The following is a 15,406-nucleotide window of genomic DNA, read 5'->3' on the forward strand; positions in this document are numbered from 1 at the left end:
AAAATGTTAAAATAATAATTTGTATACAGTCACTTATCTCTTTGCTTGAACTTCATCAGTATTCATTACATACTGTCGTCACACACACAGCTACACATTGTCTTTCACCCTGAATTGAATTACAAAACTGAGCTTTAACCCTTTTGCTCCCTACCCACCACAGCAGTATTCAACTTAAGCCATATGTGTTCTAAAAACAAAGAATACCAAACCCTACTGCTGACCTTCAACCCATGACCACTTTAAATTGTATTAAATACTAAATAAAGGAGGAAGGCCCCAAGTGCTTCATTGTGCCAAGACTCAACAAATATTTATCAAGATACCATTTTTAGGGCTAAAAGGAACCATTATGGCCATCTAGTCGTGCAGAACAGTCCGTAACATTTGCCATCAGCTTCTGTATCAGTCTCCATTTGAGTGGGTTAGAGCAGTTCTCAACTAGAGATCCACAGCTCCCTGGGAGGCTGCGAGCAGGGGGTGTTTTTTTGGGGGTTTTTTTTTTTTGGGGGGGGGGGGTCTGCCTAGCCCAGCCTGGTGGGGGGAGGAGCCACCTTAGCCCCCCACGGCTAAGGCGAGTCCCTAGAAAGGGGTGGGGGCAGGCCTGCCCCACCTGGCCCCACAAACTCTATCTTGCAGGTGGTGCTGCAAGTGGGCAAGGCTCTGTGCTGCTGCTCAATTGAGTGGGGTCCCAGGTCTCCCCACCAAACCTCACCTGCTGCACCCGGGGCTATGCAGGCAGGACTGGGGAGCTGGGCAGTTGCTGTGGCACAAGTGGGCTGTGGAGTTTTATAGCATGCTAGAGGGGCCTCAGGAAGTAAAAGGCTGAGAATCTCCGAGTTAGAGCAAAGGAATCCCTATACCAAGTTTAGCAATATGTGGTATTCTGAAGACTTATGGTACATTTCTGTTCTTTGTTCCCCTTAAGAAAAAAGTAATTTTTCTAAATTTTTTAATCTTGATGATATGGGGTAATGTTTGAAAACAAAGCCATGTCCAGGAAACACCATTTTAACCGAGCAGACAAATATCCAGACCAAATTACAAGATCGTGCAATACTTACAAACGGTGTCCAAGTATGTAATTAGAGTCATTTAGGTAGGAGCAGTTCACACATTTAAGAGCAAAGAAATACAACTGCTTGAATTAGAAAAAATCCCAAGCCTAGTAAAGTTATTTTAAGAAATACATATTTTTTTGTGCTACTTTCAATTACTACAATGTATAGTTCATTCCTCATGTAATCATTTTTATAAAAGGAATAAATGTAAATAATTAATGCAGCAAACTGAAGAAAATTAATATCCAGGGTAAGTATTATGAACATCTAGAAAATAGACAGAGAATGTTTACCATAGTTTTTCATTTTCATGGGGATACAGTCTTATTATGACAAGGTGGAAGGTCTTGAAGTCTTCATTTTAAGCCACAGGTGTTCTTTATAGAGATTTTTTTAAATAAAGAGTATTATTAGTCCTTTAAATTAGCTCTTATTGCAAGTTACCACATCTGTGCTATGTGGTAATGAAGCCAGGGGGAGGTCATAGCAGGGGACTTACACTTGAAGAAAACATCTGGACATTACTTTGAGATTCACTAGCAGCTTCTTGTATTTTATTAAGCTGTAAGGAAATTATACTAAATTCATATACAAGATTCAGTCAGCTTAATAATAATATTGAAATGAAAATACAAGAACTAGAAAAACCTAACACTGAACATACAGCCACCTTCCCCAATTCCAATTTGATACTATATATTACCCATATAATGGCAACATCAATTTTAAGAGGTTCCTTTGAAAATGAATATTTGGGTATATTATGGTTATTTTTTTTATAAGAGAAGTCAACATTTATTAGAGATATACGCTTTTTTGTTTGAAATAATTATTTCAGTTACTAAATACTTCATTTTAGAAAAACCTGCCTGTCAATTAGAGGAAGTACTCATACCCTTCTACAAGGCATGCAATTTCCTGATCTCAACTTTACATTGGCAGATCTAAGCAAAGATAGATGACTTTGTAAGCAGCAGTTGCACTTGTCCGTTTCAATGATGGATTATATGTATATTTAGGAATTAAGTTAGAGGTATGCTCATTAATTCAAATGGTATATTTAACCTTTAATAGACTTCTTAGCTGAAAGCAGCACTAGTCTTAAAGGACTTTGACACAGCATATGACAGTTGTTTCTCAACAAACAATGCTGACAGGAACTCCCCAATTAAGAAATCAAAAGTTAACAGTCAGCAGGGTCAGATGACCAACTATTCAAATATGTGAGACAGCTGCTTTGTAGAGCAGCTAGGCTGGGAATATTTATAGGGTTGTGTTTACAGTACTCATTTCAAAGTCTTGAATTGAGGGTACCACTGTCTGGAGTGCCAACTGGGTAGTTGCTCATCTGAAGAGACTTTTGCAGATACCAATATTGCATTTCTTTTAGATACAGGTTTTTATACCATAGTCATCACCTTAGTATCAAAGTATCTTCTAGTAGCACAATGAACAGCCTGACTAACATCTGCCATGTGTTTGACTTTCTCATCATCTTTTCTGGAGGAGATGTAAGTGTATTTCAGTTAATTGCTTAAATGTCAATCTGTTTCATTCTTAAAAGTCTGATTTTTATTACAGTTTTTTTTCCATTGACACTTTCAGTTTAACATACAACCTATAAAAAACGTAATAAGTTTTCAGTAAAAGAACCCAATGAAATAATAGTGGCCTATACATTTTGCCTTGTCGTAGCAGTCAGAATAAGGCAAACCAAAAACCTATTTCAGATCCACCATAATGTAAACCCACTCAGCAACAAAATCTGCAAGTAAAGTTCATTTTATTATAGATTGAGTCTGTTTTAAAAACAAAACAAAAAACCCCATTTAATGTGAATGTTACATAACAAATATTAAGACAGGACACCAGACTTTTTTCCCCCTTCCCACTGGGAGTTTTATTTTATAGCATTTGCATCAGGTAATCAACTGAAGCACTTCAACAACAGAAAGCTGGCAGCATAGTAAAGAAAATGAAGTGATTATCTCTCAAACAGATGTAACAAAATGGTTTAAATTTGGGATAATATTGCACAAATGAATCAATATATGGATAAAAAGAGAGAGAGGATAAAGAGTGGGAGTGAGCATCTTCAACATGGATTGTTAGGAAAAAAGGCACTATTTAGCTGTGTGTGTATCTAAAAATAAAAAGCATGAGGCACAATCCATGTTTCTCAAAGTTACATTCGATACTTCTGTAGAAATGCTCACAAACCTAACTCTCTTAATACAGAAGCTACAGCAAATTGCTGATCTAGGTATCAGACAGGACAAGTGTCTAAACAGATTTATAATTATGCACTATAAAAATCTTCACAAAGAGGACCCATTTTATAAATAGTACTGCAAAATTTCAGCTGCATGGGCTTAAAGTAAAGGATACATCCAGACAACTGATAATCCATTACAGTTTCTCCAAGTCTGATCTCCAGTAGTCATAAAATATGCTCCACTTTTAAAGAGCTAAATTGGCAGTGCACTCAAAATAGGCTTTTCAGCTGGCTGCCTAAGCAGTGTAGTTTAGACAGCATCACACATGCATCTCTTCTCATTGCATGTCTTTCTCTATACCAGGTGAAATAGATGCAAAAGTATAAACAGCAATTGGACCTCTCCTGATGTAAATAGAATTATTTTAAGATTATAAACAGGCAGAAGTATATTACTGGAAAGCAGAGGTAGCTAAACATTTTCAGACATGTTAAATAGCTGGAAAAGGCATTTCAGACTCTACAATGAACTGCTTCCTCTTTGCTACATTCTAAAACCATAAAATTTCACTCCTGTTTCAAATCCCTTAATTTATGTTCAATATATAATTAATAAACAGAGTCTATTAACAGAAATTTAGGTATTATACACAACATACTTTCCAGTTCTTAACATTCTGACTCAAATACTGTCCATAAACACAAAGGGTAAAATCCTGCCACTATTGCAGTCGATGGCAAAATGTCCATTGACTTCAATGGTTCTAGTATTTCAGCATACATTATTTTCATGGCAAATCTCTTCTAATTATAGACACACTGTGCAGAGATTCAGTGATTTTCCCAAATAATATCTGCAGGCAGAAAGCTACAAAAATGTACTCTACTGACCACACAATCTGCAACAGCAAAATACTGCATGTCACTAAATTTCATTGAATTCATTACAAGAGAGTGGAAGACAAATTTTCACGTATGTTGTAAATTTGTTTAATGCAAACAATTTGGAGAACTTTAGTATCTGAACTGAAGATTAGTAAAGCAGGTTATTAAAAATCTGTAAAGCTATTCATCCTTAATGCTCTACTTATGGGGAAACAGAAATTTGATACCTGGGAATACAAAAGTCCCTAATATGCTCAGAGTTGAATCCATTATTATATCAGGCACAGAAGTAGCCATAATCTGAATTTAGCCTCCATCCCATGCATAATATTTCCAGAGCACCAGCTAAAATAAATACATTTCCACATTAAAATTACAGACATTAAGTGACTATATCCAAAGACTTTCATATTCCTATATCAGCAGTACCAATTTTGTCAGTTCACAGCCAGTAAAGTACAAGAAGTGACATGATCTGGAAAAAAAAAAAAGCATTCTTCCCCATGATATTAATCAATGAATGATAATGTTCTCCTTTGTAACTGAAAGATTTTGTTCTAGGTTTGCAAATCATTTTGAAGGGCCCTGTTTTCAATTATTTTCCAAAACTTTTACATTTTTGCAGAAGAGAAACAGAACTTCAAAAACAACACTGCTAACAGACACTCTGGCTCTAATGAAGTGAATGGCTACAATGTTACATATAATTTTCTTGTCAGCTTAGGTCATTTGAATCCTTATTTTTATAGCACATTGGGTACAGTGTTTTCCTCTGAAGAATATTTTATGCTTTTGTTCAAAGCCATGACTCTGAAAATTTCAGAAAAGGATCAAGTAAGGTGTTTTTGACCAGACTGAAAAGGATACAGTTACTAGGGTCAACATGAACTCTGTCCTGTCATTTAGTAAGAAATCTTATTGGATTATATATACATATGGAAATATACATTTTATTTCCAAATGTTACCACTTTTTAGTGTAAAGCTTCAATAGTTTTTCCTTATGTATGATCCTACTATCCTCAATTCTTCTCATCCAGCCAGACAACTAGCTATAAGAACCACAGATCAAGTAACATTCTGTTCCAAATGAAACCTGTGCATCCTTGAGGGCGCATATACATGAGATACTTCACTGTGCAGCAGACTAATTTGCTGCACAGTAAAGCATCACCATCTACACTTGCATGGCAATTAGGGTGCAGTAGACTAATTTACTGCACTGCCAGATAGCCCAACGAGATACACGTGGTATCCAGCAGTGCAGTAAATTACTGTTTAAACACACGTGTAGATGGTGACCTTAGGATTAATTTACTCTAGCTCAATTTGAGCCAAAGTATAGTCAGTCGCATTAACTGCATGTGTAGACACACTCAATAATAGCAGATAAGAAATAGGATTTTTCAGTCTACGTCAGGTTCATGCCACACATGCTAAACAATCAGAAAGCTAAATTCATGATTATCTAATTGAGAAAAATGTAACTATTAGGGAGAACTTCAGTTTTAAAACTGAAAGTGGAAGATTTACAGAAGATTAAAGCATATTAAAAAGGTGGGTTTTTTTAAATGTACTTGATAGCATCTCATTAATTCTTTTAGTAACTGGATCACTGTATCTGTGGCATCAAACATCCATTTTACAGTTTTCATTACTAGAACAAACTGGTCAAAGAAACTCCATCTCAGTAAATTTATGCTATTGCCTTAAGCAATACATTTCTTTAATAATTTAAATCATATCATTGATTTCACCTTGTCCCCTCTCTGTACCCTTTCAAAATCAAATTCATTGAAACTCATTTTAAGAAAAGGCAGGTGGTAAAATGTACAACTACTTTGATTTAAAAAAGTATTTTTCTATATATTTTTTTGTATTTATCCACTGCAGTTTGATAAAACACAGTGACCCTGGTACCCAAAAATCTGTTCCCTAATCTCAATCTACTTAATCTACCATGTTTTTCACATTGCTAATAATGGCAACTCATGTAAATTTACAATTGTGAAATAAGGCAGTTACATAAATATATTTATGTCAAGTTCACTGTATCTCTCTCAACCAGACTGCACATTTGATTTCCTTTTTCCTCTTTCTACATAAAAGGATGAGGACTAACTTTATACACAGAGAATTCCTGACAATGTGCTGTGTATTAAAGTTATAGAGGTCACTGAAGTGCATTTCAGCAATGTCCAACAGTTAACTCAAACAGGAAGTAGAACAGTAGATGTGATGTTTTACTTCACATGTAACAAAACTGGTGCAAAAACACTTTAAACTAGTTACTTGTAACCTTTTGGTCCAAATACATAAAATATGCAATATTTACAGCATATTACTCCTTTCTGTAAATGCAATGCTTTAAAACACATTATAAAGCACCTTAGTAAAAATATTCTACAGGTAAAAGTATAGAAGAAGTAGGAAAACCCTAACCATACCACAGCTCACCAATGGAGTCATAATATGGATTCACCAATATCTCAGTTTACAGTTATTACAAAGAATCCATGGAGCAATTTGATACCCAATTTACTATTTCTTATACCAATGTGTAAGCATTAACTAAAACTGCAGGCAATGCCAACTTTCTCAACAGTTTTCCCAACCTCAGTTGGCACTGGAGGGGAGGAAGTAAATGAGAAACATTGCTCTGATTCTCTATCTTTTTACAATATTAATATGGAATTGATTTTTTTAAACACTAATGATCAGTTATAACTTTTTTTTAATAAAACCACATATATAAATATGGCAAATCCAGCAGCAGTAGCTTTTCTTAGCAGAACATGATTAACCATTCCAATGAATATCATGTGACATGATTCACAAAAACAAAGCACAGATGTCAACCAGTTATTAACACTATCCATGTTTGTATATAACCAAGATCTCCAGGTTGAAGCTGGGAAACAAATTATTTCTTCTTCATAGAAGTTTAAACAAAAAATAAATTGCTCTGAGAATCGAAACCAGCATAAACAGAAGCATTTTTTGTTTATATTTTCAACTAGGGCTGCTGTGTGGTTAATCGCTATAAATGAAAGTGTAGGGTTCTTAAGACAGCGGGTAATACCTCCCACTGAAAATTAGTTAGATAAAAGTACTGAAGCTTAGGCTTCTGGATTACCAACATACTTAGTCAGCATCCAGCTCCCCTGATGCGATCCACAGCCCAATTTTCTCAAGACTAGTGAAAATGTCTCAGAGGTCTACCAGCAATCTAGTTTCCAGGGCTGAGAACTAAGATGATGTGACCAAAGTTTTAGTCCATTAATTTAGTAGTATACCTCGTTCTTAGTTTGATTTAGGGTAAATCTTTTCATAGAAAAAGTTTTGTGCCAGAATATACAATTCACCATCTTTTTCCCGAACTGCATGTGCTCTGACGTACTGAAATTGCTCCAGTGCAAATTCATAAAATTCGTTTTCCATTTTCCAAATTTCAGACTGCTGCAACTTGGCAATGGTTTCTTTTGTGGGGAGCTTTTTCTCTGTTGTTTTTCTAAGATGAGACTTCTTTCCTACATGTAAAATGAAAGCAATTAGAATTTCACTCCCCCTCCAGTTCAAGTAATTCCAGAAGTGCAGCAATACAGACTCAACTATTTGTTTGCACAATTTTCTTCAGTTAGCATACTGATAACTTGTACCAAAGGTGACAGAACTTAATCCAGAATTTAATAATGTAACCACATAAAATAAAATAAAATATGATTACCTTGATTATTACATTTTAAGAATAACCTTAAGGAAGCAACTAAAACAAAACCTATTTTCTCATTTTGGTTTGATCCTCATTTATCTCTCCCACCTATTTTCTCACCTGAGTCTTGAATGCTGATCCATACAAGCAAGCATCTGCATCTGCAAAGACTGTCACTGACTTAATGAGGGCTGAATTCTTTGTTAAAAAGGTTGACTATGCAGAGCACTGTCAACTAGGGCTGTGCAAAGCTTCTCTTGCTGATTGCATTTGGCAGAGATTCAACCTGATTCAGCAGCCAAATCTCCAAATCCAAATAGAATCAGGAGACCCTTTAATTGCTCTGAATCAATCGGGAGAGATTCGACGATTCGGACACAGACGCAGCTTTAAATGTTTTTTTCTACATACCTCAAGGTACCACGTGGCTTGTGAATGCTGAGATAGTGGGGCAGATGGAGCATTCCACAGGAGCGCAGGAGGATCCCTAGCACACTTGGTGGCAGACCCAGAAGTGGACCAGAAGCACACAAGACTGGTGCCTCATGGGACTGAGTGGCACCTGGGTTCCCCCTGTGGCCAATCACTGAGCTGGGGGAGCACGGGGAGGGGTGAGGTGCGGGGGGTGTCCCCTGTGCGCTTGGTGGCAGACCTGGAAGTGGACCAGAAGTACTTCCAGTCCACTTCTGGGCCTGCCACCAAGCATGCAGGGGACTCCCCTGCACTCCTGTGGGATGCTCCATCTGCCCCAGCATCTCAGCCGTTTACGAGCCTGGTACATCAAGGTATGTAGAAAAAACATTTAAAGCTGTGTCTATGGCCGAATCACCGATTCCCTAAATCAGCATTGAATCTTCAGATTTGGATTTGGCTGAATCGAATTGGAACAGTGATCTGAATCAATGGATTGAACCACTGTCCCTGAAATCAGGCCGAATCTGAATTGAATACGGCCCATACTGTCAGCCTCCGTGGGACCAATCTATCAGTACTGACCAGCTTACAAGCTCAGGGTTCTACACTGGGGGTGGGATAATATCTTTTGATTAACCTGATAAAAGCCTATTCCACTTTTCATGTGCGCATAAGCAGCAGTAAGTTTGCCAAGTTATTGTGGTATAGCTGAAAAAAAAATGCTCCACTGCTGCCTGTATGCAATTTGTGTTGGGAGTAAAGATTTTTGGCCTGCTTAGTAAAACTGATAGAAAAGATCTTCTCTGAGAAGCATTTCTGCCACAGGCTCAGAAGGGGTCATTGTGGTCTGAAAAGTTCATGTGAAAAAATAAAGGAGACTGGAGTAAATAATACAGTGAAAACAGCAGATTCCAATACCTGTCCGGTACAATTCTGTAGCACCCCTAAAGAACCGGGGCAAAGCTGCCTCCAACAACATAATAAAGTCTTCAAGCTCTTCAGTAACTCCCACCAGGAAGTATTCATTAATCAGGTTGTACTTGGCTTGCTCCAAAGCCCATCTGCTTCCCGGATTCCTAAAATGATACAAAGCAATTACAGCAAGGTTCTGATGTTAGCCAAGAATTCTGGATTGCTAGATGTGGATTTCTTCACATTATCGTTGCAAAGTCAGGGCAGGATTGCACTTTAGACACACCCGTCTCTAATATCTTTTACTTTTTCTCCCAAGCTGTTTTCACCTATACTTGTGTGAACAAGAAAAGCTAGAGGTCAAGCTTCATGACTCTACAAAGCTGCTCGCATTTTTTTTTAAACTAATAATGTGAGGGTTCAATGTTTTTTGCAAGTTGATTCCCAATACCAGATTGGGGTAGACAGGACCAGGTCATATTATATAGAGAGCATATTGGAGCAGAAGCTCCCAGGAGGTTTTCTGCTTTGCCTTTACAGAAAAGTCTGTTAAATTAGGACACCATAGACTTGATAACAGTCCCTTTTTCTTTGCTTAAGAGATGTTTTCACTGATATCATCAAGTAGTATTAAAAGAATTTGAATGAAATTGTTTCACAGAAGTTTTTTTTATTTTCTAACCTAAATTTCTGGGAGAAGACTTCCTTGAAATCTCTCTCTCTCTGTAAAGACACATTTGCTTAATCCATATTTTAAGTTACTGAGTTTGTTTTGCTTTCTAATAAATAGAGTTCATCGTTTGGCACAGGGTTTATCAAAACAACAGCTAAATTTAAGGTAAAATTTCTTTTTCTATCCATAAATTCAATCAGCTTGACAAGAACGCTTTCATTCAGGCAGATACACACTGTTAGCAATACTGGCCTGATTTAACAAGAAATTATCAAGATAGTGAATCAATAAAAGTGGGGTTTATAATTGAGGCAATGCTCATCAATTATAGCATTGCTGGTATACCTCTATTACATCCTTTAAACAAGCTACAGGGTGAAGTAATGCCAGGGTTTTTTTTTTCTTTTAAGTCAAATGCTTTTGGAAGGTAATCCACAAATTGCATATTAGTTAACTGCCGGGTACTTGACTTTGCCTGGACAGTCAGATCTGTTAAATATAGATTATAGTGATAATACACTTGATTAGCAACTGAAGCTAACTTTATCTCCCTACCAGCATTCTGAGCTGTGGCCACAGAAGAATGGAATCTGAAGCCAAAGTTTCTCTGGAGCACAGTCTGAGCCTCCAGCTGCTACACATTCATCAAAAGTCTGGAACAAAGACAAAGTTGAGCAATGAGCTATAAATCTCAGTCTTGTATATCAAACATCTTAACAGGGTTTATTGCTAAATGTATTGGGAAGAAAGAAACAGGGTTAGAGACACATGCATTTTTTTTCCTCAAGCTCTGCATTCACAATACCTTCTCACCAAGAAAGTCTGTTTTAATTGAAAAAGCATTTGGGTAATATTGAATCTGATTGAAAATAACTGACAAGCTTAAAGCTCTAACTTGAACCTTTTACAAGAAATCAAATTCTGTCACAAGTCAACGAGGATACAGGTCACTATTGCAGTTTTTCCTTTATAAAAACACTTTAGACCCAAAAACTGCACTAACACTACTTACTCTAAGACAGACTGGAATTTGGATCTAAGTGTAAAACACTGCATGTAATTAATAAAGGATACAATTACTATTTTGCTACAATACTGCATTTAATCCATTTCATTTCAAATTTTGTGTTTAGCTTAAAATATGATGGCTTCCAATATGGAAGTAAGTTATTTCTAAATTTATTCTGACTAAAAAGCTAATAAACACCATTCTACATGTATGGACATCTACAGTGAAGTCTACAGGGTGATATTATTGATTACAAAAAGTTGTTAACACTGAAAGGAAATTAATGTTACAAGTATGCTACCCATTCAGTACCTAGAAACAAAATATTTTTGACATCCCCAAAATGCAATGTGGTAGGTTTCTTTTTTTAATCCTGTAAAAGTATATACTTATGAAGACAGCCTTTGACAACACTTTGTGCAGTTAAAAGCAGGCTTCTGTAAAAAATTCAAACCAACAAAATGAGAAAAAAGGACAATAAATATGAGAGCTATTTTGAGAAAAAGTAGGGAAGGTAAGTTATTTCAGTGTTACAGTGAGAAATTCACTGAGCTCAGATGGGGATGTTAGGTGGCCCTGAACGAGTTTGTTTTGGAGTATTCATTTTCCCTGAATTTCACTACACAAAAGCTTATGTCATTAGTTATCCCGAAGTAAAAATGAAGCTTTTGCAATGAAAACAAAACATATTCACTAGCATTCAAAATTCAGCACCAATAACAAACTCCAAGCAAGTCATGGATTTTTTTTTAAACACAGAACAGCATTCATTAACTATACCAGGCTCAGAATAGTATGATCAGCATATTAAATTTCTATAAAAAACAAGTATGCTTAGTTAAAGCTTAAAGCTTTCCCTCCTTTCTCAAGAGAGCTACCATCTATTTACCTAGTGCTGATCAGCACAACTAAATTGTAACTTGTTCTGTCATGCAGATGTATCAATGTTGCACGAGTGGGAATCTGTCAACTGATATGACTTCTTCTGCTGTAGGTAGAGATCATTTATAAAGGGAGCCAAATAATTTCCTAAATAAAACAAAATGAAGGCATCACCTTCCCCTTCCTTCCTCAACACACATCTCACTTGTTATATCCAGAGAGACTAACATAAGAAACCATTGTATTTCTGTTCCTGTAGCCAAAATATCCACTACTCTGGGAGGTTCAACAAAAGGGTAATAGTTCTTCCTTTTTCATATGGTAAAAAAAGTCACTCCAAGTAAATGTATAGTGTAAATTATCTGAACCTCTCCTATAATTTCCATTAATTCTGATGTAACAACAGTAAAACAATTTTTTATGAAAAATATTTTTCATTTTAGAAAGTGGTAAATGGAGAAGCCAATCCACATATGAGGGCGATGTGTAACCAGTTTTGCTATATTTTTGCTCTAATAATTTAACTTGGAAATAAGATATAATATATTTATCAAATTGCAGTTCTGTTTAGCAGTAAGAGATAATAAAGCTAATGATTATGGCTTAGTCAACTGTTGAAGTTTCTGATTTGTATGTTCCAAACAAATTAACTGGCACCCCCTTTAGGCAAAGTTTTCTCCGAATGATTTCAAAAGACTGCAGGAACTGCAGTACAGTCTGATTTATTGCAAATAATGATAGAAAAACTTGAACTTGAACCAGTTTCACCAAATGTGAAATACAAAGTTCTCATGAAACAGTTCAAATCTACATGGCAATAATCATAATCTAAAAGCAAATTTCTTTTTGTTAGCTGTAGTGACATGATGAAAATAAGAGCTCAAATGTCAGAACATAGAATTGTTAATGCATTAAGAAGGTTTAAATTGGAATAAATTAGAACTTCCTCCAGCAAGCACAGCATATTCAGAAATGGCATTTTGGGGTTGAGTTTCAACATATAGGTTCTCAATAACTGCATACCAAATATTCTCAGATTACAAAAAACAGGATTTATTGAATTTCTTTTCTTTTAACACTCTTGATCCTATAAACTCAGCATGGATTTGGTGTCAAGTTAGGCAATATTCATTTTGCATGTATTCGTCAGCAAAAAGTTCCAGAGGCCAAGTTATGCTTTCATGCAAAGAAACAGAGTAGGTTATATATAGGCAACCTACTATATTTTTGCTAACATCTTACTGATACTATACATCCTTGAATCTAAAGCTGATACATCCCCTCACCCTTTGCTTTCAAGTATCATTGTGCTTGAAAATTTTCCTATTGGCATGCAGTACAGCCAGGCGAGCCGTGTAGGAATGCAATGCCAGTAGATGGTGCCAAAACCCTAACAACAGAGGCGGAGCAATTTCTAACTAAGCAAGGAAGGAGCAGCAACCTCTTCCAGATTAGCATTCTTGTTTTTCATTGCAACTTTGAAAGTTGGTCAGATTTGCTTCGTAATAAAAACATCCTCATTTTTCTTCTTTTTTGAATAATGCCAATGGTCTATTTTAGTGGTCACCAAACTTTTTGGCAGGTGTGCCACACAATAACTCTGGACTGTCTGCAAGTTCTACTATGTTCCCCTGCCCAATCTGCTGCTCTGCTTCCTTCCTCGTGTTCCCTGTCTGATCTGCTGCTTTGCTTTTTGCTCCCTGCCCTATCTGTTACTGTGCTCCCAGTTCCCTTCCAGATCTGCTGTGTGGCACATGGAGGCTGCCCATGCTATCTCTGATACTGCCACAGATTGACCAACCCTCGTCTGGAACCAGCTTCCAAGGGAAGTGGTGCTGGCTCCTACCCTAGGGGTCTTTAAGAAGAGGCTTGATGCCTACCTGGCTGGAGTCATTTGAGCCCAGTTTTTCTCCTGCCCAGGCAGGGGGTCAGACTTGAAGATCTACAAGGTCTCTTCTATGATTCTATGACTCTATGTGATATACCTTTTCTTTATTATGCTTAATTTTCAGTTTCTCGCAGTATTAGCAAGAAGCTATGCTTACTGGGTTCCAAACATGGCAGAAAATCTTTGTCCCTTTAAAAAGTTTGTCCATTTGGCATGTTAAAATGAAAAACACATCAACCGAGCTTTGGTTCTGCAAACAAGCTTTTTATAAAACTTGTATTTTAGGTCAAAGTTTACCTCTCTAAAAACTGTGGACTCTGCAAACATAATGTATTAACTTCCCTTATAAATTTAAGTAGGGTCCAAAGCTACATATTCCAACAATGTATCTATTATAGATGCATAACTGCACCCTTGAATAAACAAGTTATGGAAGGTCAAGGAAGAGGAGTTTTGATTACTTGATTACATAGGAGCAACTCCACAAATACTTTGGAATATTTTTGTTTTAAATAGAAATATTAAGTTGATCAAAACATATTTAAAATTGTTTTTAGATCATATTCAGCATGAAAAAAATATGGAAGTAGAGCATAAGGATTTTTTTTTATTATTATTATTTTTTACCTTTTTATCCCCCTGTTTTCGCCTTCGTAGCCCTGGTCTGTAATCATCTCCAAAGCGCAGAAAGTAGTAATAAGAAACTAGTCGTTCTATAGGATCTCTTATGACATTGATGTAAATTGGTTTCTTTTTAACACCAAATCTGAAATAGGGGGGAAAAAGTTAATGGCACACCTAAGTTTATCCTTCAGTGCCTCAAAAATTACTTCTAAATGAACAAATGAATTCAATTTTTTTACTAGTACAAGTGAAACTGTATACATGCATTGGATGTTGGAGACAGGAAATTTGATCTTTTACTGCCTGGGAGTTAATGCTTCACATGATTACTACATTCTATTGTTTGAAAGAACCAAGTACTGTTTAAAAAAAAACAACTGAAGGCTGCAAAGGGTTTTGATAAAAGACCCTCTCTTCCTTGCTGCAGTTACAGTGGATTCCAGAAATGTTAACACTTCCCTCTCTTTTGCCCCCCAAAATGACACACTAGTTGAGTCAAAAACTGCTTTGAGCTTTCTGTTGTTTAAACAACTCATCCCTAGCTGTTGAGCTAGCAATATTAAAGTGTCCTTAATACATTCAGCCACTGCATATATGGTGCTAAACTATAGGTACAGAAAATGTCTCTACAAACATCTTGGCTTAAAAAAACTCAGATCAGTAACCACATTTCAGTACTACAGAAGTCCACAGCAAATTCAATGTTGCAGTCCTGTCTCCTCCTGCTGCCGCCTTTTCTAACTGAGCTATGCAGTGAAGCAGGTGGCATTTCTGGCACAACCCCAACAAACTGTAAGAAAGATGGGACTAAGAGTCTGTCTGTAGTCCTGGTTGATTTAATATGGCTTTGAATATTGAGCATGGGTGGCTGAGAGATTTTTTTTTTATAGTGGGTGCCTTTTTTTCAGTGTGTACACAATTTCAGGAAATTAATTCAACTGTGTGCAAATTAAAAAAAAACGATCAGAAGTAATGAACTGTTAAGTCCAAGTGACTGACAAGAAAGGCTCCACTGACCAGAACCAGCTGTATATAATTGCCATCCTAAAATGGAAGATCTGGGACTGCCTGCAGGGTAAATTTCCTCATTTTTCTCTTCCTTTTGCAGACTTACCAGCTGTATTTTAGTGTG

At 36.5% G+C, this 15,406-nt stretch overlaps 1 protein-coding gene across 1 annotated transcript in view; it reads right to left on the reverse strand.

Annotated features, from left to right (window-relative positions):
* Positions 1–5,851: 5,851 nt before the first annotated feature.
* HS2ST1 (heparan sulfate 2-O-sulfotransferase 1) overlaps positions 5,852–15,406 on the reverse strand; it is a 149,574-nt gene continuing 140,019 nt past the window's right edge. Inside the window, exons 4-7 of the mRNA XM_019531148.1 lie at positions 14,278–14,416; positions 10,427–10,524; positions 9,205–9,362; positions 5,852–7,690 (exon numbers count right to left, since the gene is read on the reverse strand). Of these exons, the coding sequence (XP_019386693.1) occupies positions 7,464–7,690; positions 9,205–9,362; positions 10,427–10,524; positions 14,278–14,416 (622 nt within the window). The 3' untranslated portion in view covers positions 5,852–7,463. The remainder of the gene's footprint in view (positions 7,691–9,204; positions 9,363–10,426; positions 10,525–14,277; positions 14,417–15,406) is intronic.

Source organism: Crocodylus porosus, unplaced genomic scaffold (assembly GCF_001723895.1).
Source record: "Crocodylus porosus isolate Cpor-Errol unplaced genomic scaffold, CroPor_comp1, whole genome shotgun sequence".
Classification (NCBI taxonomy): domain Eukaryota; kingdom Metazoa; phylum Chordata; order Crocodylia; family Crocodylidae; genus Crocodylus; species Crocodylus porosus.